The following is a 27463-nucleotide window of genomic DNA, read 5'->3' as shown; positions in this document are numbered from 1 at the left end:
CATAAAGCTCATGTTTCAAAAGCTAGTGATAAAGGGGAGTAATCTGTTGAAAATTCAACTGTGATATAAATTATACTTGATGTAACATTAAAAATACAAGAAAAATGAAATTTTTATTTAATTCTACGAACTTACATATAAAAAAAGATAAATTTACAAATATATGAAATAAACTAATATTTCTCATCCAGTATGCTTGCCATTCGATCTGTAAAAGAAAATATCATAAGAAACAAATAGTTAAGAACATGATAAATCTTAAAATATTTATTCATTCTACATACAAACACATAGGATTGAATGGTAGGTATTTGTTACCACTACTGTATCACAAATACAAAAAAAAAATTTTTTAAATATGCACTGTATACAATCACATCCTTAGTTTTTTGAAAATTAAACATCTTATTTTAGATAAGAATTCCTAAAACAGTTTTGTGAACGTGGCTAAAATAATCAAAAACATCAAGAAATGTTTGAATTAAAACTTTCAAATATTTCAAAAAAGCTGTAGAAAATACCAGAATAAACAAAAAACATATCCTTTCAGAAGACCTAATATCCAAAGGATTACAGATTTCTTAAAAAAAAAAAAAAAAATAGAAAAGTAAATTTGCTAAGAAATATTAAACAAACAAAAAGCTAATTAGCAAAAAAAGGAGGGATACGAAATTCATGTAGTAAATTTCTCTAAGGATGAAATTCAAATGAAACATAACAACGAGGAATATTTACTATAATAAAAATCAATAAGCTAAAATACTTGAAAAAAACCTGAAAAAGAGAAAAAAAATGTAACAGGAAAAATTCATTACTTTTGAATCAACATTTATATTTCTTTATCGAAAGAATAAATCACTTATGAAAATAAACAAAGACAGCCGTCAGTACTTCAGCATTTGTTGACCAAATTCTTGCGGTATAAGAAAATAAAAAAATCGCCAAGCGCTTTGGTCAAACCTTTCCCAGCAGTTTTCTAGAAAATGTGTTCGGCGATGGGCGTGCTATCGCTGTGCAAGCATCCAATGCGGGGGGGGGGACATTTATCTGTCCATTTTCTGAGCTTGCATAGTCAGCGTTGGCCATGCAATTAATCTTTCATGGCGATTGGTCCGTCATTCCAAACAATATGTTAAGACACCGGTTTGGACTTCTTTCTACACTACCGCATGCACATACATTTATTATTTTACAACAACATCATTCAATAAATTTTAATAAAATCAAAAAGCTTTCAAATTACAGTTTTTGAATGATATTCGATCTTTACAACTATTTAAGAAAACAAGAGCAAAGCAAAAATTTATTTACTTATTTTATTATGCTTGCCTTTGAAAATATAGAGTATTATCGCAAAAAATCGTACAACATTATTTTAAATATTATGAATATGATCAATGAGCCTCTATTAAAGCAAAATAAGTGATTATTATTTAAAAGAAGAAAATAATTTAAAGCAACGAATATTTCAATGTCGATCTTTTCCTAAAAGCAGTTTTCTTTAAAGAGATATTATAATTTTCAAACTTTTGTAAAGTATTTTAAAACAACCTTTTCTCTTTTTATATGATACCTACAAAAATAAAATAAATTGTTTAATATACGCATTTCATATATTTATGAAACAGTTCACACAAAGCGTAATTATTGTTATATTATCAAAAAGAAATAATTTGCATTTCACCATGTATATAAATAATGGTTTAAAACTTAAAAATATTTCATGCCACAAGAATTGTACATAATATTTAAGCACCGCCACAACTTTCATTAATGACTGTAATAATAAAGAAGATATAATGGGTTTTTTTTTCAACAAATATCACATTTTGAGTGAACTACAATGGTATACTATGAGCAGCTGTATATGAGCATCATCCACAACCATAGAGAGATGGCCCGTAATTTAATATTGCAGCAGCTTTCCGAAATTATTTTAAAGAATTATTTTTAATCATGAATGGTTATATTTCAACATTGAGAGTCCAATAACCAAAGGAAATGGAAAAATTTAATAAAAACAAAAGCAGAAAATGGATCAATAAGTAGTAGATACACAAGTAAGAAGTGGTCTCTGAGCAGTTCCAAAAAGCATCGGAATTCGCTGACTATGCAATAAAGAAAGGTGAAGCCCAATATTCCTTCCTCTGAGTTTGGCGGTTGACTCAGTTGATTGGTGGAAGTCCAGGCTCGGCGCATAGCCAATTATGTGATGCTTCTTTCTTTTGTCCCTCCCATCACTTACAGCCTTTTTATTTGCTTTTCTTCGCCTTTTCTCAATTGTTATTATTTGGTTTCGTTTTCACGTTGTACAGGCGCAAACTCGTTTACTTTAAAACACATTCGATTTCTTTTGTTAAAAGGCACTCATCAAAAAAAGATACAATTAAGGCGATTATAATAAAATTAGGAGTCATTTAGAGGGACAGCTGATTCTTAATTTTTTTTTTTTTAAATCTAAATTGTGTTCTTTCAAGAAATGTTTTTTGCAATATTGCTTGTTTCTGAAATGATGAATCTCCATTACATTGAAATGACAAGTAAATTCGAAACTTAATAATGACAATATTAAAAAAACATGAATCAGGTATCCTCTAACAAACATAATGCATGCCAGTATCACAAAATCCGTTTTCAACTGTGGTTTGATGAATCCGATGTATAATTATAGTGCCAAAGAGTTGAAATTCGATACGCTATGCTGAGCACATGACTAGATAGCTGTTGCTTTGTCATGTATCACGACTACTATAAACACATGTACCTTCAGCATTTCTAACAACCAATTAGATAAATAGATTAACTACAAGGCATCGCAGCAGTATGTAATTCATTTAATAATGGCTCGAATTTTTTTCCCTTTCATTTTCGGGAGCCACATTTATTATTGAAGGATTTCGACCACAGCGGTCGCCTGAATTAAAGCTACTCGTTCACTATATAACACATAAAAGAAGACATATAAAATTTACACAAACAGACAAAAAAAAAAAAAAACGATGGGCGCTTCGAAATTAAATGATTACAATAATTCAGAAGTATTAACTTATACCTTACAAAATATGGACTTCAGTGACTGGATGCGGATTTTAACTACACCCAGTAGTTGCTATCATGTCACTGCATTTCGCAAAAACTAAATCTGATAAAAATTCATTTTAATATTTTAATTATTTTTAGAATTATCATTGAAAACTCAAATTAAACCCAAAACATCAATCCTAAATTATATTGAAAAACTGCCAGAAATTATAAAAGTATGCAACAAAAAATGCCAGGAAAATAGAAGATCCTTCATCCAACAAACTAAAAAATGTCAAAATATCTCACTTTATTTGCCTGCGCCGTCCCTTATTCCATACTCCAGAGAAAGCAGGTAACCAACGTGAGGAGTAAACTTGCTTCCGCCGGAAATTTGCTCCAAGGCGTTTTATAGGCAACATTTTTTTCTTCTCAGCAGCAACTGAAAAAAAAAAAAAATTAATGTTAAAATCGTGCATAAAATCCACACGGATGAATCCTTTCTCAAAAACAATTAGAAATAACTGTTGCATGATTTCTGCATTTGTAATACAAATTTCAAATCTAGCTTATACCACTTTTTAAAACTGCTGCATCATTTAAAATTCATTTTACCGAACTTTTTTAAAAAGTGCAAAATAAAGTACAACATATTTCATTTATAAACTACTCAAACTCTTGTTAAAATAAGAAAATAAGACAAATTCTTATAGCACACTAATGTACAATGCTTAAGTAACTCCCCCCACCCTGTAATTAAACATGAAATTCATACTACATAACACAATGGATGAAAAAGTTTAATAAGAAAGAAATGAATAAGATGCATATATTTGGGAGCAAAGGCAGTTCTCTCTCCTTACACTAAGGAAGGGCTGACATAATGTATTTCACATAGCACAATCCTTTTCCAAAGATACATTAAAAGATAAAAGAAGACTATATTCGAATTTCCCAATACTTCTGCTGTTGTCAAGGCACACCAATCCATTAAACGCCTTCTCACTTCCTCATGGCATATGACAAAACCAGCCATCCAGCAAAAAGAGGAATGGTTCGGTTGTACTGCTCCAAACTACACGCAAGTCAGATATCAAAAATAATCAAGACCTGCTTAAACCAGGCCCGCAATAGCCACCAAATTCTCCTATCATCTATTGGCAGAATAATTATAGCATAACGCAGCTCAAGTTTAATGAATGTAACCTTCAAAACAAATCATGATATACATATTCATCAAGTTTCACAAAGTTTATCTAAATAATGTGATCAGAGAAGTGAGCCATTGACTAAAATCAACACTACCAAATAGAAAATTAACTGTTCATAAAAAGAGAGGAAAGAAATTATTCAATATATCCAGACAAGTTAATATATTTTTCTTTATACACTTTCCATTTTTTTTTATCCTCATCTTTCGTTTATCTTTTATTTTGTTCATTTTGCATTTGAAGATGTAAGAAACAAAACTTAAGTCTCCAAATGTTCAATTCAAGAAATGTGTCGTTACGTTTTTGTGTATATCATGTTTTTACATTAATTCTAAAGCTATGTTAAGCTATTAATTAAAGCTATGTTTCAATCATTGTCATACAAGTAGCCTCTAACATTTATTTTGTTCTTAATAAAGTACAGGTGCGGACGACTATGGACTCCATGGCAGATTTGGTTCGCTTTTTCCACACCATACTCGTTAAATTGGTAAGACAACTCTCGAAACAACAGGTACCAGGGGCATGGCATTCTGTCAATCCTATGCAATGTTTGAGTCAGGCAAATAGGTCACTTTTAGGCAATCACCTGGACATTGCAAACTGGAACATATATCATCTAGTTGCCATATGCAAGTGCTGAACAATATTGAATGTCATCTGTTGCCCTTTTCGGCAATTTCATAGCCACATAAAGAAAAATCATTTTATTGCTTTTAAACACTAAAGTATAATACATAAATGACATTTTAATACAATTATTCTTTTTAGTTCACGCACAGAACTGTAATAAATAAAGAAAATTATAATACCAAGTTGATAAATTTAAACATACTAATACAAATAATAACGTATTAATACAAAATTATAACAAGTAATTTAACTCTGAAAGTCATTAATGTAATGAACCATTACAATGCGAAAATCTGAAATCATTCAAGTTCGATATCAAACATTATTTTTGAAATTTTGCTATCATAAAACGGCTTTTAGAGCAACTATTAAAAATTTATCTTTTTATACGCTAGAATTTCAACTCCAAACTCCTGTTAATAATATGTGAATGCAAATTTTTACGATCTTTAAAAACTCGAATAGTTTTTGAAAAATCACAGAATGCGTATTATTGCAAAAAATTCCAGCTCCTCTCAATAAATATTAATTTTGTGTTACTTCAAAGAATAAAACAAAACACAAACATTTATTTCATCATTTTACTAGAACTGTTACTTAATTTAACACTATATGGTAACAGTATTTATGAATGATGTAAAAATAATTTATCATCCACTGTTCATATCAAAGATATACCCTTTAAACTATTAATATGTCAAATCAATTCTAACTAAATACTTTATACGAGCTGACAATGATCCGACTATGAAAATGTAATGAACGAAATGGTTTGAGACAACAGGTAGATTTTTAAAACACTACTTCCTTAAAGTCTCCCAGCAAACAACACATTTTGAACATAATATAAAACCAATATATAGAATATTTATGAAATGCGTTAATTGTTACCATTAATAAGCGTCCCTTTAATTATCCTTTCATGATAGACTACTCTGTATCTAGTCTAGTGATGCTTCTTTTTAGTGATGTTTCAAACATTTATTTTAACTGCCCGATTGAAGCTATTTGGCAAAGGGAACTCGGAAAAACCAAGTTCCTGATTAAACATTTTTAATTATGAATAAAATCTTACATTTGTACAGAACTTTTAGCGACCAGTACTGATAGGTACAAAAATTTTTACGAATGTTCTGACAAAACATAACCTTTCTAATCTGTCTAGTACTTCCAATTTTAATCCTGAGGTTATAATGCAATTCTCCTATGCGTAACAAAATCCAAGCATCTGGTTCTCCTTTCATCTTGAACTCAACCTACTCTCCCAAGGATGTGATGTACAATTATTTCCTTCTCCATTCGATATAGCAGGTTAATGGCGCGAAGGTTACTGAAACTGCATTCTACTTTCGGACTTTAAACTGAAGTTATTTCAAAAAAGGTACAAAAATGTATACATTTTGGGATATTCAATTGTTAATCTCAAAACCTATAAACTTTACGCACTTTTGTGGCTCTCTGTAATTTATTTCATATGCTATCCATAAAAAAATGACAAAAATTGCTGATTTCTAATAGATTGTGATACAAAGGAGAAGCAATTTTCCATTCAAAATCACCACATTATTTACTCACGTTCTGTAAATGTTTAACTAAACAAAATGAATTATTAGATTAAATGTATGTTAATTGTATTTAACATATGTTTCTATTCAATAAAACGTCATTTAGCAACTGTAAGACTTATAATAAGACAAAGAAAAGCCCTTGTTCCATAAAATCGAAATTAATAATTAAATACAACTTTATCTGTCACTGACGATCACTCATACTGGCATTAGACACTTATGAGTTAAATACGGTTTCAAACAATCAAAGCCTAAACACAAATGCTTAATTTTTGAATAAAACTTTGATGAACCTTTTTAGAGTGAAATTGAGAATAAAAAGTTACACTAACCATAATTATTCCAAACATTAATTGTGGGGCCAATAACTGGTTTGTCTAGAACTTGTTGATCATTATTCTTCTCCGCTTGTACTAACCACGGACATGTTTTCTGCTTCGGATTAAAGCTGCTATTTCGTTCACTCTAGAAAACAAAAATTATTATCGGCTTATCTTAATACCATATTCAGTTTCTTCATTTTCAATAATAATGTATTATTACTAGTTTTGCATAGCTATCTTATAAATGAAATGGCAAATGGAATTAAAGATTATGAGGCATTTGTATACATTTCAATCTAGCCATGTATTGATGCTCCAATATCGCAACATAATATTAGCAGTCACAGTAAGAGACATAAATTGTAGAGACAACCAGCTAGATTAGTCTCCCCAAAACCTTTTTTAGAATTCCTAAAAAAGGTGTTGTCCCTTCTCTCCGCGCATAAAATTGTGGACTTTAGATAAGGTCGGGAGTGCTTTGCATGGCGAACAATAGTTACAAAATATTGATCTCTGGAGTAATTTTAGCCTTTTTATTAAATCTAATGAGTAACTTCTAACAATTAATTCCTGGCATGCAGTTAATGTATTGGGTTGGCAACTAAGTAATTGCGGATTTCACTCATAGATGGCTTCAGTTGAATTTTTAGGTTTGTAGACGTAGTCCAAATGTAAAACACATTTTGTTATTTGATAGTTGGCAATTCAGCTGTCAATCAGTAAAAAAAGTTTTTTGATCGGTTGCGTAGTTTTCGTTTGGCGTTCGTTGAAATATGGAAAATCAAAAGGAACATTTTCGTCATATTTTGCTTTTTATTTCCGCAAAGGGAAAAACGCATCGCAAGCTCATAAAAAGTTATGTGCTGTTTATGGTGACGAAGCCTTAAAAGAACGGCAGTGTCAAAATTGGTTTGCCAAATTTCGTTCTGGTGATTTTTCACTCAAAGATGAAAAACGCTCTGCTCGTCCAGTTGAAGTTGATGACGACCTAATCAAAGCAATAATCGATTCGGATCGTCACAGTACAACACGTGAGATTGCAGAGAAGCTTCATGTATCACATACATGCATTGAAAATCACTTAAAACAACTTGGCTATGTTCAAAAACTCGATACATGGGTTCCTCACGAACTAAAAGAAACGCATTTAACGCAACGCATTAACAGCTGCGTTTTGCTAAAGAAACGTAATGAAAATGATCCATTTTTAAAACGACTGATAACTGGCGATGAAAAATGGGTTGTTTATAACAATGTCAAGCGGAAAAGATCATGGAGCAGGCCAGGTGAACCAACTCAAACATCAAAAGCTGATATTCATCAAAAGAAGGTTTTGTTATCAGTTTGGTGGGATTACAAAGGAATTGTCTACTTTGAACTCTTACCACCCAACCGAACGATCAATTCTGATGTCTACAGTGAACAACTAACGAAATTAAACAATGCAGTTGAAGAAAAGCGGCCCGAATTGACAAATCGAAAAGGTGTTGTATTCCATCATGACAATGCAAGGCCACACACATCTTTGGTCACTCGGCAAAAATTATTGGAGCTTGGTTGGTACGTTTTGCTACATCCACCGTATAGTCCTGACCTTGCATCATCTGATTACTTTTTGTTTCGATCTTTACAAAACTCCTTGAATGGTAAAAATTTCAATAATGATGATGATGTCAAATCGTACCTGATTCAATTTTTTGCTAATAAAAACCAGAAGTTTTATGAACGTGGGATTATGATACTGCCTGAAAGATGGCAAAAGGTCATTGATCAAAATGGACAAAACATTACAGAATAAAGTTATTTAGTTCCATGAAAAAATTGTCTTTGATTTTCTAAACAAAATCCGCAATTACTTAGTTGCCAACCCAATATAAGTATACGAAAATCAAATTGGTATTTTGAACATTTTTTTCCGGTTGACTGAAATTAAAAAACTTTGTCATAGAACTATAACTGTTGCCAAATGATTACATGCCAAATTTCATTTATTAAAATTCAAGTGTTTACATATGCGCGAAAGTATCGACAGACAGACAACCAATCTTTCGACAGATTTAGTTCAAAATTTGCTAGGAATCTGCATTATAGATACTATGCCTATGAACTGAAATTTTATTTACCTAACTCTTTATGTTTAATAGAGATCAAATTCATATGTACTGGGACAATCAGTATTCTCCTGCATAAATTTTGTTCAAAATTTGATTTAAAAAAAATCTACAAATGTGGCATGAAGTTTGTATACAAATTTCATCCCATCTTATCATATTCACAAGCAAATATAATTAATTCTAGGAATGTGTTTTTCAGACTCAAGGAGGTCTGAAATGTAGAAATTCGTCAAAATCTCGAATACAAATCTTTTTTTTTTTTTTTTTTTTTTTTTTTTTTTACAATTACAGTACTTTTCCTTTGTATTCTTCGAATAAGGGAAAGTAAAAAGCATATGAAAATGCCACTTTGTTTAATAGAGAATCATCTGAAAGTTGAAACCTTTTAAAAATGAAACTTGTCATATGACACTTGCTTCTGTCTGATACTTTCCTTCTTAAACTTCAATTATCTGATACTTTTAAAAACATTCTTGCTTCAAAGCATACCATAAAAAATTTGATTCTAAGATAAATATAAATAACTCAAGGACTGCAAGAAGTAAGGTCTACTAATTAAAATTTCTGAAATGCTACTCATTCTTTCCTCTTTCACATTTACTTAATTCACTGCAATGATTATAAGATAACACTGAGGAAACTAATCTTCTTGCATAAAAAAAAAACCCCTTAAAATAGGTGGACAAAAATTAATGGTACAAGAATAAGTAAATTCGGAATTCCTTCAACATAAAAACAAAGCTTTGATCAATTCATATATATCAAACTTTAAATACTTTTATTGACAAAGTTAATTTAGAAGGATGCAAAATCAATATTAACAAAAATAAGAAAGAATGCTGTTAAAAGCGAGAATTATAACAACTTCATTTCTCGTTTTGGATTATCAACAAGTATGCTGTTAAATAATGACTAAATTAGAAATAAAAAATGATACAATCTTAAATGCTGGTACAATATTTATCTATTAGTTAAATATTGTTAACAAAATAATTCATACAGAGAAAAAACTGATCAAATATTACCGATATATTCTGAAATGTGTTAGTTTGCTCAGTAGACCCTTTTGTTGAAATTGCAGCTTCATTTTCATTAACAGAAAGGAGAACCTAAAACAAATCCCTTTAGATCAATCATTAGAAACTGGAATCCACATAAATTAACTGTTTCAGCATACATACACAATATTTTCATTACCTAATTAATTCATTTTTTAAATTACAATTACTTATTTTCCAAAATATTTAGTAGAAATTTCCGTATTAACACAGGTTAAGGAATATTTATTATCCAGAATTTTTTTTTAACTTATCTTAACTATATTTCGTGTACAGTTCAAATATGAAATGTTTTTCTACATCAGTTCAATTTTTTGAAATTTAGTGCAGCTAAATTAGAAAAATATTTAAAACTCTGAAAAACAAGTTGTTCTTTGAGCAGAAGAAACACATGAAAAAAAAAAAGAATATTATTATCAGTTTACACAGTTATATGTGTATATTATAAATATATATATATATATATATATATACACACACACACACTCCTGGAGAAATTTTATGAACATGAATGGCAAATTTGTATGAACTATCTCCTTGATCAGTAAGGAAGCCACATGTAATATCCTTGCTTCTTGTGCTTAAGATATAGGAAAACCGAAGAAAACCACAGCGTATGAAAAAAATGTCATACTGGAGAAAACTATAGGAAAACCGAAGAAAACCACAGCGTATGAAAAAAATGTCATACTGGAGAAAACTTAATTGCTGGAGAAAGAAATGTCATTCGTACACCAGCAGTAGGATGATATAGAATTATCTTACCTCTGCTGCATATAAAGCTACACTAAAATCATATTTGTTTTGAGTACATGAAATACATATTAAAAAATCATCAGCACCAAAAGGTGTTTTGGTCTGTGTAATAAAAAATCTTTGTTTCAAATTGTAAGAGCATGTTTCAGCATTATGACACTTAAAGATATAAATGAAATTATGTTGATGACAAAGGAAGAGCATTCTACCTGAAGAGCTTCACTGACCAATAATTGCCGTTTTGCTTCAACTTCTTTCATATGTGCTACATCCTTTGAAATAAAAATTCAGAAATTAAAATGCTGCATACAAAACTATGCTTTAGTCTTAATAACATGAATTACAATTTCAACTAAAATAATAATAGCAAGAAATAAGAATAACAGAAAGTGTATTCTTTTTTTTTTCTTTCTATTTTTATGGATAAGAAATAACAAAGTACACCTTAAGTAACATATATTAAAAATGAATAACAAACAACAAAATCTAAAGTAATAATTCTTTTAGAAAAATAACCCACTTTTTCATGAATGAAGTCCATTTTAGCTAAATATTGTTTCTTTGCTTCAGGAATTTTGGCCAGAAACCTAGAGTGAATAAAAGAAATTAAATAAAAGTTAGGCTATATTAATTCATTTTTAATAATTTTAACAATTAAAATAATTTCTTATGATTTCTTATGCAGACCAAAAAATAATATCTTTACAAAATAATATCAAAACAAAAATGTTTTAAAATCCAATGAACAAAAAGTATCAATGTCATGTTTTTAAAACATTATATTAATCGTTCAGCTAAACAGCAATTTTAATTCTGAATTATGTTTCATTCTTACACTAGCATATGTTTTGTGTGTTGCGACTTTCCCCCAAAAATCATGGAACATATAAGCCGGCCGGGAGGCCGAAACAACCGATGCCTGGGCTTAAAACAAATTGATATAATGGGAATATTTCGGGGCTCATGTTAATACTTCGTTTCCGTATCCGGATCAGCTCTTGATGATCCAGATACGGAAACGATGTTTGTGGAATGTCTCCCTTTCTACTTAAAAGAAACTGTATAGAAATAGAAAATGCTGTTAATTGTTTAAAAAATTCAATCTTGAGATTTTGATGATAATCTAAGTTTTCTTGAGTTCAAGAAACACATTTTTTTATAATTATGTCTCTCTGTGAAGAGAATAATGCCAAGCACTATAAGGATGAAATTTGATATGGAATTTAATAGATCTATATAAAATATTGGAGGAAATACGGTAATAGAAAGTCTATCTGTCAATCCATTCATGAGGATGTAAGCATTAACTGATGAATGCTATGACATTTGACAAATTGATTTATTGCCAGAATTGTACATTCGGCCAAATCAGTCTATGGGTTGAATGTCAGTCAGTCTGTTTATTCATGTGTATATGAAAGTGATAGCTCAAGAGAGCAACAAGCCACAGAGATTGATTTCAGTATGCGATCTGTATACCGAAATTGTAGATCTGAACCAAATGTTGGGACAAATTTTGAAAAGGAAATTATTTGGCCGTATAATGGAACGGCAGCAAACCAAAAACGCAATAAATTAGAGCAATGAAATTTGGAATGTGGTCAAGAATTCAAAACAGTATTAAATTTTGGACTCAACTGCTCAATAGAAGCAGGTACAAAAACTATATTTTATTCTCAACAAATCTAAATGCATATTATAAAAGTATACGAGAAAGTGGTGGAGAGAACACTCATAACTCTTCAATTATGAGTTTGGTTAAGGTAGAAAATAGTTAATTTCTTCAATATACAATCATGGTTTCAGTTTAACTGTGCATGAAGACGATTACATCTAAGCTAAGGTAAACAATATACTAGGACTGTTCAATAAAGAATGATCGTAACCCTTTTAAAGGCGATTACAAAATAAATAAATAAATAAAATGAATAGTGAATAAAAAGTAGCAAAAGTTTCATGCGTATGACGTCATTGCTGCAATCTTCACAACTGGTCAAGTATATGTTTTTACATTTTTATCTACGACGAAAATGGATATGACATATGGCGAACAGTATAATGTATTGAAATTTTGTTTCCACTTTCAAAATTCATCAGCCGGAACCTATGTGAAGCCATAGGAAGCTTATGGGGAATCTGTGTATCCCTATAGTAAAGATAGAAGATAGTTTAAAATGTTTAAAGGAAGACAATCGATTTCAAAGAAAGTTGGATCTGATGCTCCATTGATTGTTCATCATCAAGTAAACATCAACAACGCTGCTGCAATTGGAAGGAAAAAAAATCGTCAAATCAGAATAGAAGACCTTTCAGAAAGGTTGAGCATTTCCTTAGGTGGCACTCAATGTTGTTTAGAGAAAAACTAAGTTTTTTTTAGCGTAGTGATTCCCGGACAAAGAGCAGCGACACTAGGGAATGTGTGGGGGGAAAAAAACGAATTTCGTTGATAAAAATTGTCAGCATTTCAGAAGAGAGATGCAGAGAGCTGGATACTAAAGAAAATAATAATTCAAATTCATTTAAGTTATTGTAAAACAAGAGATTTTTTATCGATTTTGACGATCCGGTTAACAACAATAATGTCGGCCATCTGATACAATTATCGTTCATTCCACCTGTAATTTGCATAACTAGCATGACGGAAAGTGATGTTGTGTTTTGCCGACTATTATAGATAGGTCGGCTAAGAAATCAATACAATGGATGTCGACGACATTAAATCGACAAAAGTGAACTATCCAATTCAATTGTCATTCACTCGACCTTATTATGTACTGCACATGCCAGAAAATTCGATACACCGATAAATGAATCATGTGTCCCAATTTTAATCCGTGTTTGGTTGGTTGGCTAAGAAATCCGTAAGAAGAATGAAAATTCGAATGAAATTGTTAATTTCATCGACTGTTTTGATCACTTGTCGATGAAACTTTTGAGAAAATAAAAGTATCGGCATATAATACAAGATTTCGGGATTAGGAAAATATAGAAAATGCTTGAGCATTTTCCGAAATGTTTTAACCGATTCAAATTTTACTGAACCAAACCAAATTTTGATACACATTTTAGTAGCAAGATCATGTACCAAATTTCACTAAACTAAGTCATTGCATTTTCGAATTATAATATTTACATGCATGAGAATCTACTGAACAGAACGGTCAGCGCTTTAATGGATTTAGTTCAAAATTTGACACAAATCTACATTTTGGGTGCTGAAACTAAGTCCCAAATTTCATTTCACTAAGTCGCTGCGTTTTATTACCATCGCATGCAAACGAAATTACAGATCGACAGGCGGTCAATTCCGACAGATTTCGTTAAAAATTGGATTAAGGATCTACATTTCAGATGATAAACCCGTGTACCAAATTTCCTCTCTAGCCATTTATGTTTTGTAGTTAGTTATCAAATTCGCTTGTACTGGAACAGCCAGAAAGACAGACTTCCTGTGATTGGATTTTATTCAAAACGATAGAAATCTACAAATCTTATATAAAGACGACATGCCATTTTTCGTCCATTTAGCTCAAAGCGTTTTTGAGCTAAGCGTGTTCACGAAAAAACATAACCGCAAAAATAAAATTTTCGGTCTCTGGGAGGCCTAAAACGTAGGCATTCCTCAACATTAATATTTTTTTTTTCTTTTTGTATTATTTGTAAATAAGAAAGTAAAAAAATAAAACAATGATTTTCATTTCTTTTGAATGATAGAGGAAATGAGCTGAAAACTATAACAGTAATGTAAAGTGGGTCTGCATGTCCCATAATACTGAAAAGTAAAACTATTTTCATTAATTATTCGCAACTTGACATTCTGAAAAAAAGAATTGAGAAATTATCACAATTCAATTTTAAAAAAATGACGAATCAACAAATTATAATACCATCGGACTATCATAAAAATATATAAAATTATGCAAGAAATCGCGGTGAAAGAATCAATTTTTTAAAAAATATATTAATAAATGTGTATAATATAGGACACAATAAGACAAGTACTAAGCAAATTCGTAGTTTCAAAACAGTCAACAGAAGTAGAATCCACCATAAACTACATGGGTGTACTTCAAAACTGAAGACATTTCTGGCATTGACGATCCTACATAGTCAAAACTTTTGTCCCTTATAAATTTTAATGTAAACATCCTGCCGCCTAGTATGTTCGCAGGAACGCGGATGGTCTCCGCTTCTGACTTCAATAAATGACTGATTTCCACTGGTTTCCAACAATATTTCATTCCACTTAAGAAAAATGACCGATGAATAGTTGACTACAATAATAATTACCAAAATAAAAAAAATCCAGTTTTAGAATAAATTTCTCTAATTTTTCCCGATCTCTTGGAACTTCATAACCATTCCCGGTATTCCTGCTTGATAGAATTTCCAATTAATACAAAAATTCTTATTAAGATCTAATAACTTTATTTTAAATAAGTATGTATTTCCTCAAAATATTACAGTAATAAATATAAATGAGTCATTGTTCTTCAGTGTTCTTTCACATTTAATTTCATTGATTGATTTCAGACAGTGTCCATTTAATTAACAAAAAAAATTTATCCAATAGGTGTAAAACATCGATGAATATTTGTTTAATAATAAGTTAATAATTATTTTTAATTGTTTATTCTATCATTGCTCATTGTTTGGGTAATAAATATAATTCTTATCCCCCGGGCACCAGACAAACAGTTAATTATTGTAAATGATTATTTATTACAATTAAAGTAGCAATTAAATATGTAATTATATTTATTTAAACCAATTACTGTGAGTTTTGAAGCTAAAATAGAATTGCAATCAAAGTTACAAAATGTTGCTTAATTCTTTCAAAAATTATTATTGCCGGTAAAATTTAGCTTCATCATCATGATCTTAAATTCAAGCAACGAAATTCTATTGGGAAGACTTCAGCACCAACACCCAAGAAACACAATCTTTGCTTCTGCATGAAAAGTTATGGTCATACTATTTTCGATATTCGGGAATAAGTATAACTGTTAAATGTACAACCATCATCGGAACATAATTTAGAAAGGTACAAAAAGCTCTCCAAGGCCACATCTATTGTAAAAGACCACATTTCAAAACAATATGATGTATGTTTGCCCCATGAAAGCCCCATACTGTCAATGTTGATCAATATCTTTCAAAAATCAATGTTTTGTGTGCTCGCCATCCTCATTATAGCTTTGGTTTAGCGCTATGCATTTTTTTTTTTTTTTTTTTTAATTTTCCGTATTAGAAGAAAACAAATAGAGAAAGAACTTTTTATCATGAAAGATAGGAATGAAAGTTGTGGAAGCGATTTAGAAGTACCTATCAAAAAAATGGCTTCCAGCATGTGTTTGAAGACTGACAAAAAAGGTGAGATAAATGCGTTGCATGAATTAGGAAGTATTCTGAAAAAGACCATTAAAATTTAGAGGATTAATACTGACAGCCATTTTTATTAATTCATGATAATTCTTCATTACACAGCCTATAAAGTAAAAAGTAATAACATAAAAATAAATAAAGCGAAATTCTGAGCTCCTCCTTTATAAACTTACTTTGAGATATATGCATATGCATGCTATGCAAATGAGTTTTATGAATTGGGTAAGCGAATATTGTAATTTAATAATCTGCACTAAGTCAAATTTTTGTGCCTGCTTTTATATTACGAAAAGAAAAAAGAATAGAAATAATCTTTTCCCACCTTGAGACAATAATGCTGAAATAACATACAAATACAGTTCTAATAATGATTATACTGCATTTTATATTAGTGTTATATGAATAAACAGTGAGTTTGAAAATCAGCAGTATTTGAAGGAAAAAAGCAGTATTTATATGAAATTTTGATTATAAAATAAGAACTTACTTGTCTAAAAATTCTTTATTTTTGCAAAACAACTCAGCCTCTTCTTTTCTATAATGATATCTAAGATAACGCTTGACAGCTTCGAAGTGTTTGGGACTAAAAAAAAAAGCATTAGAGGTAGGATATTAAATATACAGAGTTAGCAATGAATAAGTTTTCCCATTTCAGAAGGCTCTAGAATGCGTTCTATTGGTTCAAGAGAGATAAAATTCGAACTACTGATAACTCAAATGACGCGCTTGACATTTATTAAATATAAGCATTTAGTGCCAAAATTTCCAACAGATAGTGCAATAACAAATAATATTTATTCACATATATTGAAAAAAAGAAACATTTTTTTTCAGCGCATGACTATTAGCCTTATTCTTTCGATGAAAAGAAGGATTCTGCACAAGAATCAGTTACATCTCTGAATGTCATGCCTACGTTGCTGGAAAAAGCACTATTGGTAAAACTGTTCTATTAGAACCAGCATAGCAGCTCTAAAATAATTCCATCGTATAAGGAGGATACATTGAGGTTCAATGTCTCCTACGCAAGACGATACAAAAATTGGAAACAAATGGGTAAGTTGGCATTCATCCAGGTAGAGGACGAAAGCAAATCTCATCTACTAATGTTGAAAATGTGGCTACCACAGTCGCTGAAGCCAGCAGCTACATTTTCAATCACCGGTCGTCCAAGTATGCTAGTGTTTTTCCCGTATACAGGATATTCCATATTCCACTGTACGAAAAATCTTACGGCGGATTTTACATTTATAAAATTTATGCATCTATTGCAGGAAAGGGGCTCAGGAGTTCGTAAAACTTTTGTACTTCAGTTCCTTGCAGGAATGTTGGAACATTCTGTGGAGTGATGAAGCCTGCTTTTGCCTCAATGGGCATGTCAACACCCACAACTGACAAATTTATGCAGAAAAAAAAAAAAAAAACATCACTATCCAGAAATAACCCTTACATCCTGAAAAAGTGACAGTATGGTGCGGTTTTACGGCTACCTTTATCCTTGGATCGTTTTTTTTATAATATCAATTAATAATTAATTTGAATTATTTCTTTGAATTTGCAATTATTTCTTAATTAATAATTTAACTAAGAAATAATTGCAAATGGAATCCAAACCTGTTCTGTCACAAAACAATGGTACCATGTCTGAGGGATTTTCTAATTCCACAATTTAAATACATGGATACCTTCAAGACATTATTTCATGTAGGGTGGCAAACCTCCTTCCGTTGACCGTCGTATACAGTAATCGCAAAGACAGCATTTCACAGATGCACGGGTGATCAGCCGTCTTTTTTCCATGGCCTCCTTATTCCCCTGATATAATCTGATGCGACTTTTAGTTATGGGGTTTCCTGAAGGACAATATCTACTAGTCAAAGGCCAACATCTATGCCAAATCTGAAGGAGAGCATTCGAGATCAAGTTCTTCATATTCTGGTAGACTTACCCCAGTCGCGTATTTCATAACTGCACATTTATTTTGCAACCGGGAGCGATATTCTAAATTTCAACCAAACATATTATAGATCAGTTCACATTAGGTCGGAGCCTTTAATTTTGTAAGGAAAAAATATAACCAAATGATTGTCTTTGATGTTGAGGCATTTTTTTAATGCAATCCTAAATGTCGTCTCTAATAAAATTACAATTTTATAATCAATGATAAAACTTCATTTGATGCATCATGTTTTATCGTATCTTTGATCCAATAGCATAGTATTAGAACATTTTATGATGGTTTAAATTCGAAACTATCTTCTAATATACAAGGTTAGTCTTTTACATCTTAGCTGAATAATCAAACCTTTTTAATCATGTTAAATTATTTTTATAACTTTTATTTTTTTTTGCATAACAAATATATGTTAACTATGACAAATCATTGATTAAGATCATTATTAGAAACTCGATGCGAGAAGATTCTATCTTTTGTGACAAGTCAAAGATGATAGAACAGGCAAATCAACAGTGTTGAGTCTCCACACTCTATTTACAAGTCACTTTTTTTAAATGACTTAACAGAAATATTGCCTTTTAATTTCATGTATTCTGAAAAGAAAAATTACATTTTTCAATGCTTCTGTCGAAAAATCAAAAGTATTTTCTTTGATGTTAACATAACCAGTTATGCTTCCTAATTTTCAGTATAGGAAGGGGGGGGGGACTCCGAAAATAATAACATTTATTGAATATGTCTGGGATATTTCATGTCATTATTTTGATCTCTACTACAAATTAGTTCTGACATTATTAGCATTATAAAACGAATTAAGTTTAAAAATATCAAGATAAATAAATTACTAGGAAGGAAAAAATTAAGTACTTATTAATTATTACAGTATGTCTTAATAATTACACAATCTATCATTCAAAATTAGTCATAAAATAAATAGAGCCAAAAAGTTTCCTTTTGAACCACAACATACATTGCAAATATCTTTAAACGCAACATTTGTTTACATATTGCCACTTTTGTGTCATACAAATGTAGGGCTATGATTGGTTGAAGATTAGGAAACCGTCCCCAGTTGCAAAATGAACGTGCACTTGTGAAATATGCACACTGGTCAGTTGTGGAAAATATGTTTCTGTGATTGGAGAAGATAACACTGTTTGTACATGAAGGGGATATATTGAATAGTTTTAATGCTACTTTTTTATATTATTTACCATCAATAAAACATATTACATTTTTATGCGTATTACAACGCTACCTACCAGAAAGTTTTAGTACTTTTTTTTTTTTTAATTTAATGAATTTCAAACACATTATTTGAATTATCTGTAGTTCAAATTTGATCTCATTTGGACTGATAGACCACATTCTAGATTCCTCTAAATCGGGAAGCTAATTTCGTGCTAATCTAGTACTTTAACTGTGCATGAAACAATTCGAAAAGTACTATAGCAGATAAATTATCAAACAAAGCATATTGATTGCAAATACTGTAAAAATTATGTAAGAAAGAAGTATTAATGTTGGAAACTATTTTATATTAAGCATTTTATTGTGAGTTTGAGTATTGGTTAAAAAAAATTGATAATGGAATTTTTAAAAAGAGTATATATGTTTTTTTATTTTAAATTATCAAACACAAGTAAAAAATAAATAAATAAAACCCTTCTTCTAGCATTCACAAGAACCAAATATTACTAATAGCTCATATGAATGTCAATATTCCTCTGTATACTTGAGAGTTTTTCATTACAAGATATTTTTTTTTAAAAAATGGAAAATAAATATTAAAAATATTCAATCAAACTCAACAGATATTTCATAAAGAAGGACAATTTACTTTATCAACAATTAGAAAATTGTAGGAAATGTAATGCAGGTAAATCAGAAAAAATATTCTTTAACTGCTTATAACAAAAAAAAAAAAAAAAAAAAAAAAAAAAAAAAACTAATTTCAATAAAATTTTGACAAATTCACAACACTACAAAATCTGCTGAATAGTTTTATATGAAATACTTCCAAATGCATTTATGAAATTAAAAGAACATCAGAAATTAAGTTTAACCTGGCTTGTAAATAAGAATTTCATCTGATAAATAGTTAATAGCCATGTAATAACAAATAATATAACATGTATAAATATAATCAAAGACAAATTAACTTACTATCACAAGTAGCTGCATTATAAAAGAATAATGCAACGTATATTCCTTATGATCAGTGAAGATTTGTCAGTTTTACAAGCAATAAAAAATAAATTTTTGTAGCTTCAAACTTACATATGTGTTGGGCAATACTCTCAAACTAAAGAAAATATGTTTCTTTAATTTCAAATAACTTGAATTTTTTCTTTGTTTAATTTGGCATATAAATGAGAACAGGCATTATTATTATGGAATTCATTTAAAACTTCTGTTCATTGTGAAAATCTTAATTGTCCTTAATTTTATTTATATGCAGAGTATCAGGTTTTAACCCTGAAAAATAACTCTGAATATCTCCATCATTTAATAACTAATAATGGAACTTGAAAGTTATAGCTGTTTTTTCACTGCATAAAACTATTCAGCTTTCTTTCTTTTTTGAGATGAAAGAATTATAACTAAAAGGTCTCAAAAATTAAATAGAAATTATTTATTGATTACTTTAAAAAAGGGCAAATCAAAAGAGAATAATCTTTATACACATTGAAAGTATATTCTTTTGTAATTCCACCCTGATACATTTCCTACCACAAGATAGCAAATTCAAATCAATTCTCTTTAATTTAACTGATTTTTTAGAGTTATCATTTTCTATGCATCATATGAGAAAGAACAATAAACATTTTGTATATTTAGTAAAAATGATGACAAAATTGCAGTTACTTTCAATATTTTTATTATAATATTTAAAAATTCAACATTCCACATCTAAAGGATGTAATTACTTATTGACAAGGATGGTGCCTTTATTAAAAGTAGCTACATACACTCTTCATATGAACTATTTTAAGTAATTGTAAAAAAAAAAAAAAAAAAAAATTACTTTAAACATTTGTACAGAAAAGAGAAAAATGACATCTTTGAAATTTTATATAATGAACCAATTTTCAAACCAAAGAATTACAAATTGGGAATGCAAAATTTATAGAGAAAAAAAAAAATGAAGAGAAAAAAATCATATAAAGGAATTTATTAAATTTAGTCCTTCACAGTTGATGAACATTTGTCATTCCCTCAGCTTTCTTCAACAAAATAAATTTATATAGTTTTTGCTTTTTTATAACAGACAAACAATTTATAAGATAAAAGAACTAATTTTTAAATTTATTAATATGTTAAGTAACAAGATGCTGATATATTATGACTACAAAATATATTTTTATAAAAAAAAATATTTATAATTCAAATATGGAGTATGATAGAAGGCAGCAAAAAACTTACTCATTGAGATGGGTCAAATATCCTAGATATTCAATAGTAAATCCCTCATATACTTGATGTTTTTTAACAGACTTGTCACAGAAATAACACCATAATTCTTCTTCACTTCCCCACTGATCATCATGTACAGCAACTGAACCCAATCTAATCATCTTCAACTAAAAATAACAAGCAAAATAAATGCTTATGTATTTAATTAGATTAAAACATTTTATGTTCATTACATAAAAATAAGCAAAACCATCAGAACAAAATGTTTGTAATACAAAAAAAATGTATTATTTCAATTTTTTGAAATTCTAGTGTTAAGCCTCTAATATAAAATCCTAGTTTTGAGTTTGAGATTTTGAGAAACATGAGATTTTGGACATAAAGTCGAAATATACCCATTATTGAAACAACATAAAACTTTATTTATTTTACTTTTTCTATGTCTTTTAAAATATCTCGCCAATGTTTGGTTTTTCACAAAAAGTTTGAATGTAATTAGAAAAAATTTTCTACAGTTTGTGCTTAAAATTAGCTTTGTAATTCAAAAAGTGATTGAGATGCAAGTTTTCAAAAATTTACAAATTTTTCAAAAAGTTGCAAACATTGATATTTTTGGTCAGTTTTTGTTAAGTATCTCCTAAACTAATATGTTTAGAACAAATCTCAAATGGAAAAATCTAAAATTGCATCAGTATGTCATAAATAAAACATAACAGGCATTTATTAATATGACCAATATTATTTCATGACATAAAGCTGTTCAAAGAAAGGGTTTTTAAAAAATCATGTAAGCAAATACAACAGTCCTACTTTTATTTTCCAGTTGATACTCATTATCATTACAGCTTTAAATTTTCAATCATAAAATAATCTTAAAAATATGTACTAAACTGTGATCAGAAGTATACTTAAAAGCATTACAAAATTTCTCAAATCTGGTAAACATGAAGTTCAAATTTGTATAAACGAAAATCAGAGAAGCTATAAAAAAATTGAAAAATACTGAACTAAAGGCTAAGTTGCGCTTAAATACTTCGATGTGATATGTTAATTAAAAAACTTACTAAAGCCAAAATATTGGGTAACTGAGTTTTTCATGTAGGAACAACCTTTCTTCTATGCAACAGGTTATTTTATTCCATGCTAAGTATGCTTATCTATATATGCAAGACAGGCTAGGGTCCACAAACGTGATGCATAATAAGTCTTTAAGAGCATTACATCACTATAGGAATTAATTTTATTCCTTGTCATTGGATGGTTTAAAACTAAAAAACTAAATTTGTTCTAACCATAGAAACAACAAAAGTAAAAAATTATTGGTTGACAATTGAGTTAGAACTATTTATTAATGATAATTTCCATGTCAGATGCAGTGCTGGATTCAGACTTGATGAAACTTTAAACTATCTGTGATATGGGGCCCCTTGTAAGTCTATTTAGTCAATACATATAATATATATAACACCAGGTCACTCTGGCAATGTCTTTTTTTTGGGGGGGGGAGGGTGTAAAACAAGTGGGTGCCCTAAGCTATAACTTGTATAGTTTATACATAAATCCAGCACTGTACTCGGGAGAAGTATAAAAAGGATATTTTTTTATGCCTTAAATAAAGTGATAGCTGATGAAAGACATACATGTTTTCTATAGGGGACATTCGAAAGATACTGAAGCAAATTCTCAAAGTAGAATGGTAGATGATGTTCAATTGACACAAAACAATAGGGCATGCAGATTCATACACTTGTAATCAAGACAGGGAAGAATTATTGTGTGGTAGATATGAAATGAAGAAATTAAATCTATTCGATAAAAAATTTTGGAGGATTTTTAAGATATTTAAAAAAATTTCGCACTTCTTTCACAAATACAAAATATGCAAAAATAAGTAAAGTTTTTGAACAAAGATGATATCCAAAAACCATATCTCATCCACAACATGTATAGCAATGTTACATATATGAATAGCAGACTTGAGAAGAACATTATGTTTCCTTCAAACATAGAGACACTAAATTTTCTTTTGAGAGATGGTATATCCATTTTCATCCCAACATCAGCTTGTTGGCTGCTGTTTGAAGTTGTATTTCAAACAAATGCTTATATTACTTTTTTGGTATGAAATCCAAAGTTAATCAACATAAACACTTCCATGAACGAATTATAGCAAACGATTGAGAATTGTTGAATAATAAAAATAGTGGCATAAGGATGTTTCCTAGAATAAAATGATTAGAATAAAAGTTTCTCATACCAGCTCTATAAGTGTGATAAGATTTAAAAAAAAAAAAAAAAAAAAAAAAAACCTTTTTAAATGATAGATAATTTTCTTTTAAAACAATAATTAAAAAGTATAAAAAGTTTGTTATAATGGTCACAGATTATCATTTTTGTTAAATGCCAGAGAATAAAGTGGTTTCTCCAGACTGAGGCGTTGCACATTTGGATTTTCAGTAATACAAAGTTGTCAAAAGGCCCCAAACGAGTCAGCAATGAGAAGATGCATCCCTGTTTCTCAAATTTGTATAATAAGATGAGCATTAACCAAACACACTACGAGAGAATATAAATTTTTCTGTCCATACACACTAGAAACAAGTAACAATTTTAGTTAATATCATAGATACCAAAACAAGGGAGAGTGTTCAGAACTACGATTCACAAATTATTTAATATATTGAAAAATATAAGGCCTAATTCTGGAGGAAATGCTCTATCATGCCATTTAATTTCAGCTGCCCCTCAAATCTTAACTAAGTGGTTTTTAAATTTAAAAACATTGTCTTGTAAAAAAGAAAAATATTTAAACTATTTTAAAAGCTTATTGCATTGCGTCATTGCATGTAGTTTGTAATAAAACACATTAAGCTTATATTACTCAAATATATTTGTAAATGTGATAAAATAGAAATGTACCAAATATTGTATTAAATAATGTGAATCATTACATAATAGCAAATGTTATGTTTCATTATTAATGAGGATTAATACGAGCAAGTTTGAATGAGCCTGTTTCGTACTAACCAGTTTTGATATCTTGGGATTTATATTAATTTATTTCATAACTAAGTCAGCTTAAAAGTGCAACTGCATATCATATTTACTTTTTAATCAACAGAATGGCTAAAAATCCAGAATTGCCAAATTATTATATCCAAAAATATGAAATTTTTTTCTCTTTCTTAGAAATATACTTCATATCTTCATTTTAACTAAAATTTGTATAAGTTATCTTTATGGGCTCATTCCTGTGGTTTCTGTCCAATGAAATATTTTAAAGTTCATCTCTTTCTGAAACTGAAATGTTATATAACACTATGTCTAAAACAGATATCTTATCAAGCTAGCATTTTCTAAATTTTCAGGAAAGTAATTTCTCCAGTCATAACTAAGAAACAGGCAGTATGGCTTACATAAGCAATGATTTATAAGGTGAGGAGGCCAAAATAAAAAATATCTAAACAATAATTTTTAAAACAAAACATTAAAAGAGATGTCATTTCCCATTCATTTAAATGTTTGTGTAAAAATGATACCATCAAAATGATCCAACATACCATTAATGGTACTTGCACCAGAACTAGTTTGAGAAACCTTTTATACTACTTTCACACATTCAACAAAACTGTATATTTCAAATTGAAACTTTTAGCAATTATCACAATGTAAAAAAAAAAATGACAAAACGTTTGATGTATGGATTGAAAGAATCCACAAAACCCTAATTCATTATCAAAACTTAAAGCTGGTAGATGCATTTCATTTTTGAGCTTTTAAAGCTAACAAATATTGAAGAAATAAACACTAAACAAGAGAAAAACCTTTTGCTGCATATTTCAATTATCAATTCATTGTTATGAATTGCTGTTTTTTAAAATCAAGTAACCAACATCTGACAGGGAAAGGCAAACTGTGTTCTTTAGTTTTATAAAGTTCCCAACAGTTTTATATCATTTCAAAATTGAAAATTTTTTGATAGATAATTAATAATACATGGATAAAAGATAAATTGGAAAATATAATCATTTAGTATTTTTTTACTCTTTACTAATGGAATGTTTTGTTACCGGAAAGAAAAAGAAAAACTCACCTTTGATCTTATTATTCTGAATTTTTCAGTCAGTTTAGTTTGGTGAGATGAAGACAAACGATGTGATCGGTTAAAAATGTTTGCAAAATTACCACAGATATTGCAATTTGTAGAACGTGGCTCATCGTAAGGATTCAAATGCTTTTCTTTCCAATCCATGGTTCCATTCATTTTAAATTAGTAGTTTTTAACTATAAAAAAATCGACTACAAATTCTTGGAATGAATGGTGGTTTGTTGGTACGAGCGGAGTTTAAGAATGGAGGTTTGTTTTCCGGCGTATGCTCCTGAACGAGTTCTTAGCTTGTGCCTACAAATTCTTGAATTGCTTTTGTGAAAATAAAATAAACATTATGAAACGGTTTCGTTAAAAGTGTAGTTCAGTATGCCCCTTGCTGCGCCAAGGATGCCAAAATACTTCCTGCCATCCCATTCACCAGAGATCGATTCTTGCACAATATCAACATAACAAATTATCAAAGGAACCGTCAGAGCACAAAAAGAATTACGAGAACTGCAAGGAATTCAATTGCAGAAGATTTTTAAAGTAAAAATTCAGACGATTTCTTAAAACGCATACCAACAGTTAAAAATTGCAAAAGAATAAATATTTTCTGTTCGTATTCACATTAAAAATAACATTGCAGTGTCTTATTAGTAGTAAAAAAAAAAAAACTTTTAATTATAGTACAGAACTAAATTAAAATCTTTAATATATATATTTTTATTATTTTTAATTTAAACATAACAAAAAAACATTTTAACATTTTTCATAAAATAGTTGCAGTTCATGTACAACTCAACCACTATAAAAAGTGGTTGCTAGAAGATCGTTTCTTTTGGTTACAGAATTGGCAACAAACTCGGGGGGCACACTAATCTTCACTTCAACTGAATTAATTTTTATTATTTTTTTTAATTTCATTTCTTTATACTATCATCACCAATTCTTTAATATACATTTCAGCCACGGTTTCAATCATTAATAATATTATTTAAGTGCTTATAATTTTGATTACAAGATGAAATTTCCTGTCACTTGAAGTTAGGCTAATTGTAAACCTTACTTTACAAAAGAAAACTTCACTTGCCGCCACTACATGTCAAATTTTAATTACACTAAACAGAAAAACTAAAATTTATTGATTGATTGAAATGGAATTTTTGGCAACAAAGGTCGTTATCCCCTAATGCCAATAAAGATGCATAATCCGCGATTTTTTGAATAAAAAAATAATTTTGCTATTGTTATTTTTAAATATTCGTTCCAAATATCTGTTATTTTAATCATATTATTAATTAAAAATGATTAATTATTATTAAATATAAAATTTACTAATTGTAATTAATACTTAATTTACTATTTTAAGTAACGTGTGATTGAATTAATTTATCTATTTCAGCTTACTTTTTAATTTAAATTTTTTTCAAAACTATTAATTTAATTTATTTATTGAAGTAAACCATTTTCTCAAAAATTGAATTTTAAAAAAAAGTCATTTCTTTAAAATGTTCACTTTAGTTCTATATTCTGCCAATAGATGGCGCCTGCAGAGTGAAAGGAATGTATGATATTAGAGAGTTATGTCACAGGCAATTAGAAATGATCTTCATGGAATAACGCATTGTCAAATGCGAATATCGGAATACTGAAAGTCAAGCGGAGCGGTTATCATAGCGGAGCGGTAACTTCTCAATTATGAGCACTTTCTTATGATAGCTCCACTTTCAGTGATATACGATTCAATGATACGATAATTCTAAGAATTACCGGTCCGTTCACTTTTCAACCCATTCACAGATTGCATGATTGAATTCTTGTTTGAGAGCTTCCATTGGATAGATTGTATCGATTGTTACTTTTTATCGTGATCCAAGACCTTTTATCGAAATATCACCAGTAAGATCATGTCAAGGATTTGAATCAC

At 29.5% G+C, this 27463-nt stretch overlaps 1 protein-coding gene across 1 annotated transcript; it reads right to left on the bottom strand.

The window, feature by feature from the left end:
* Positions 1–94: 94 nt before the first annotated feature.
* Positions 95–26090, bottom strand: LOC129960934 (centrosomal AT-AC splicing factor-like). The gene is made up of 9 exons (XM_056074686.1): positions 25537–26090; positions 21453–21610; positions 16557–16652; positions 11205–11271; positions 10894–10956; positions 9896–9979; positions 6766–6898; positions 3331–3463; positions 95–208 (listed from the first exon to the last, which is right to left on the bottom strand). Exons 1-9 carry the CDS (start codon positions 25705–25707, stop codon positions 184–186), a joined length of 930 nt encoding a protein of 309 aa, XP_055930661.1. The 5' UTR covers positions 25708–26090; the 3' UTR covers positions 95–183.
* Positions 26091–27463: the final 1373 nt, after the last annotated feature.

Source organism: Argiope bruennichi, chromosome X2, assembly GCF_947563725.1.
Source record: "Argiope bruennichi chromosome X2, qqArgBrue1.1, whole genome shotgun sequence".
NCBI classification, from domain to species: domain Eukaryota; kingdom Metazoa; phylum Arthropoda; class Arachnida; order Araneae; family Araneidae; genus Argiope; species Argiope bruennichi.
Note: the sequence above shows the minus strand (reverse complement) of the source record. Positions and strands in the feature narration are given on the sequence as shown.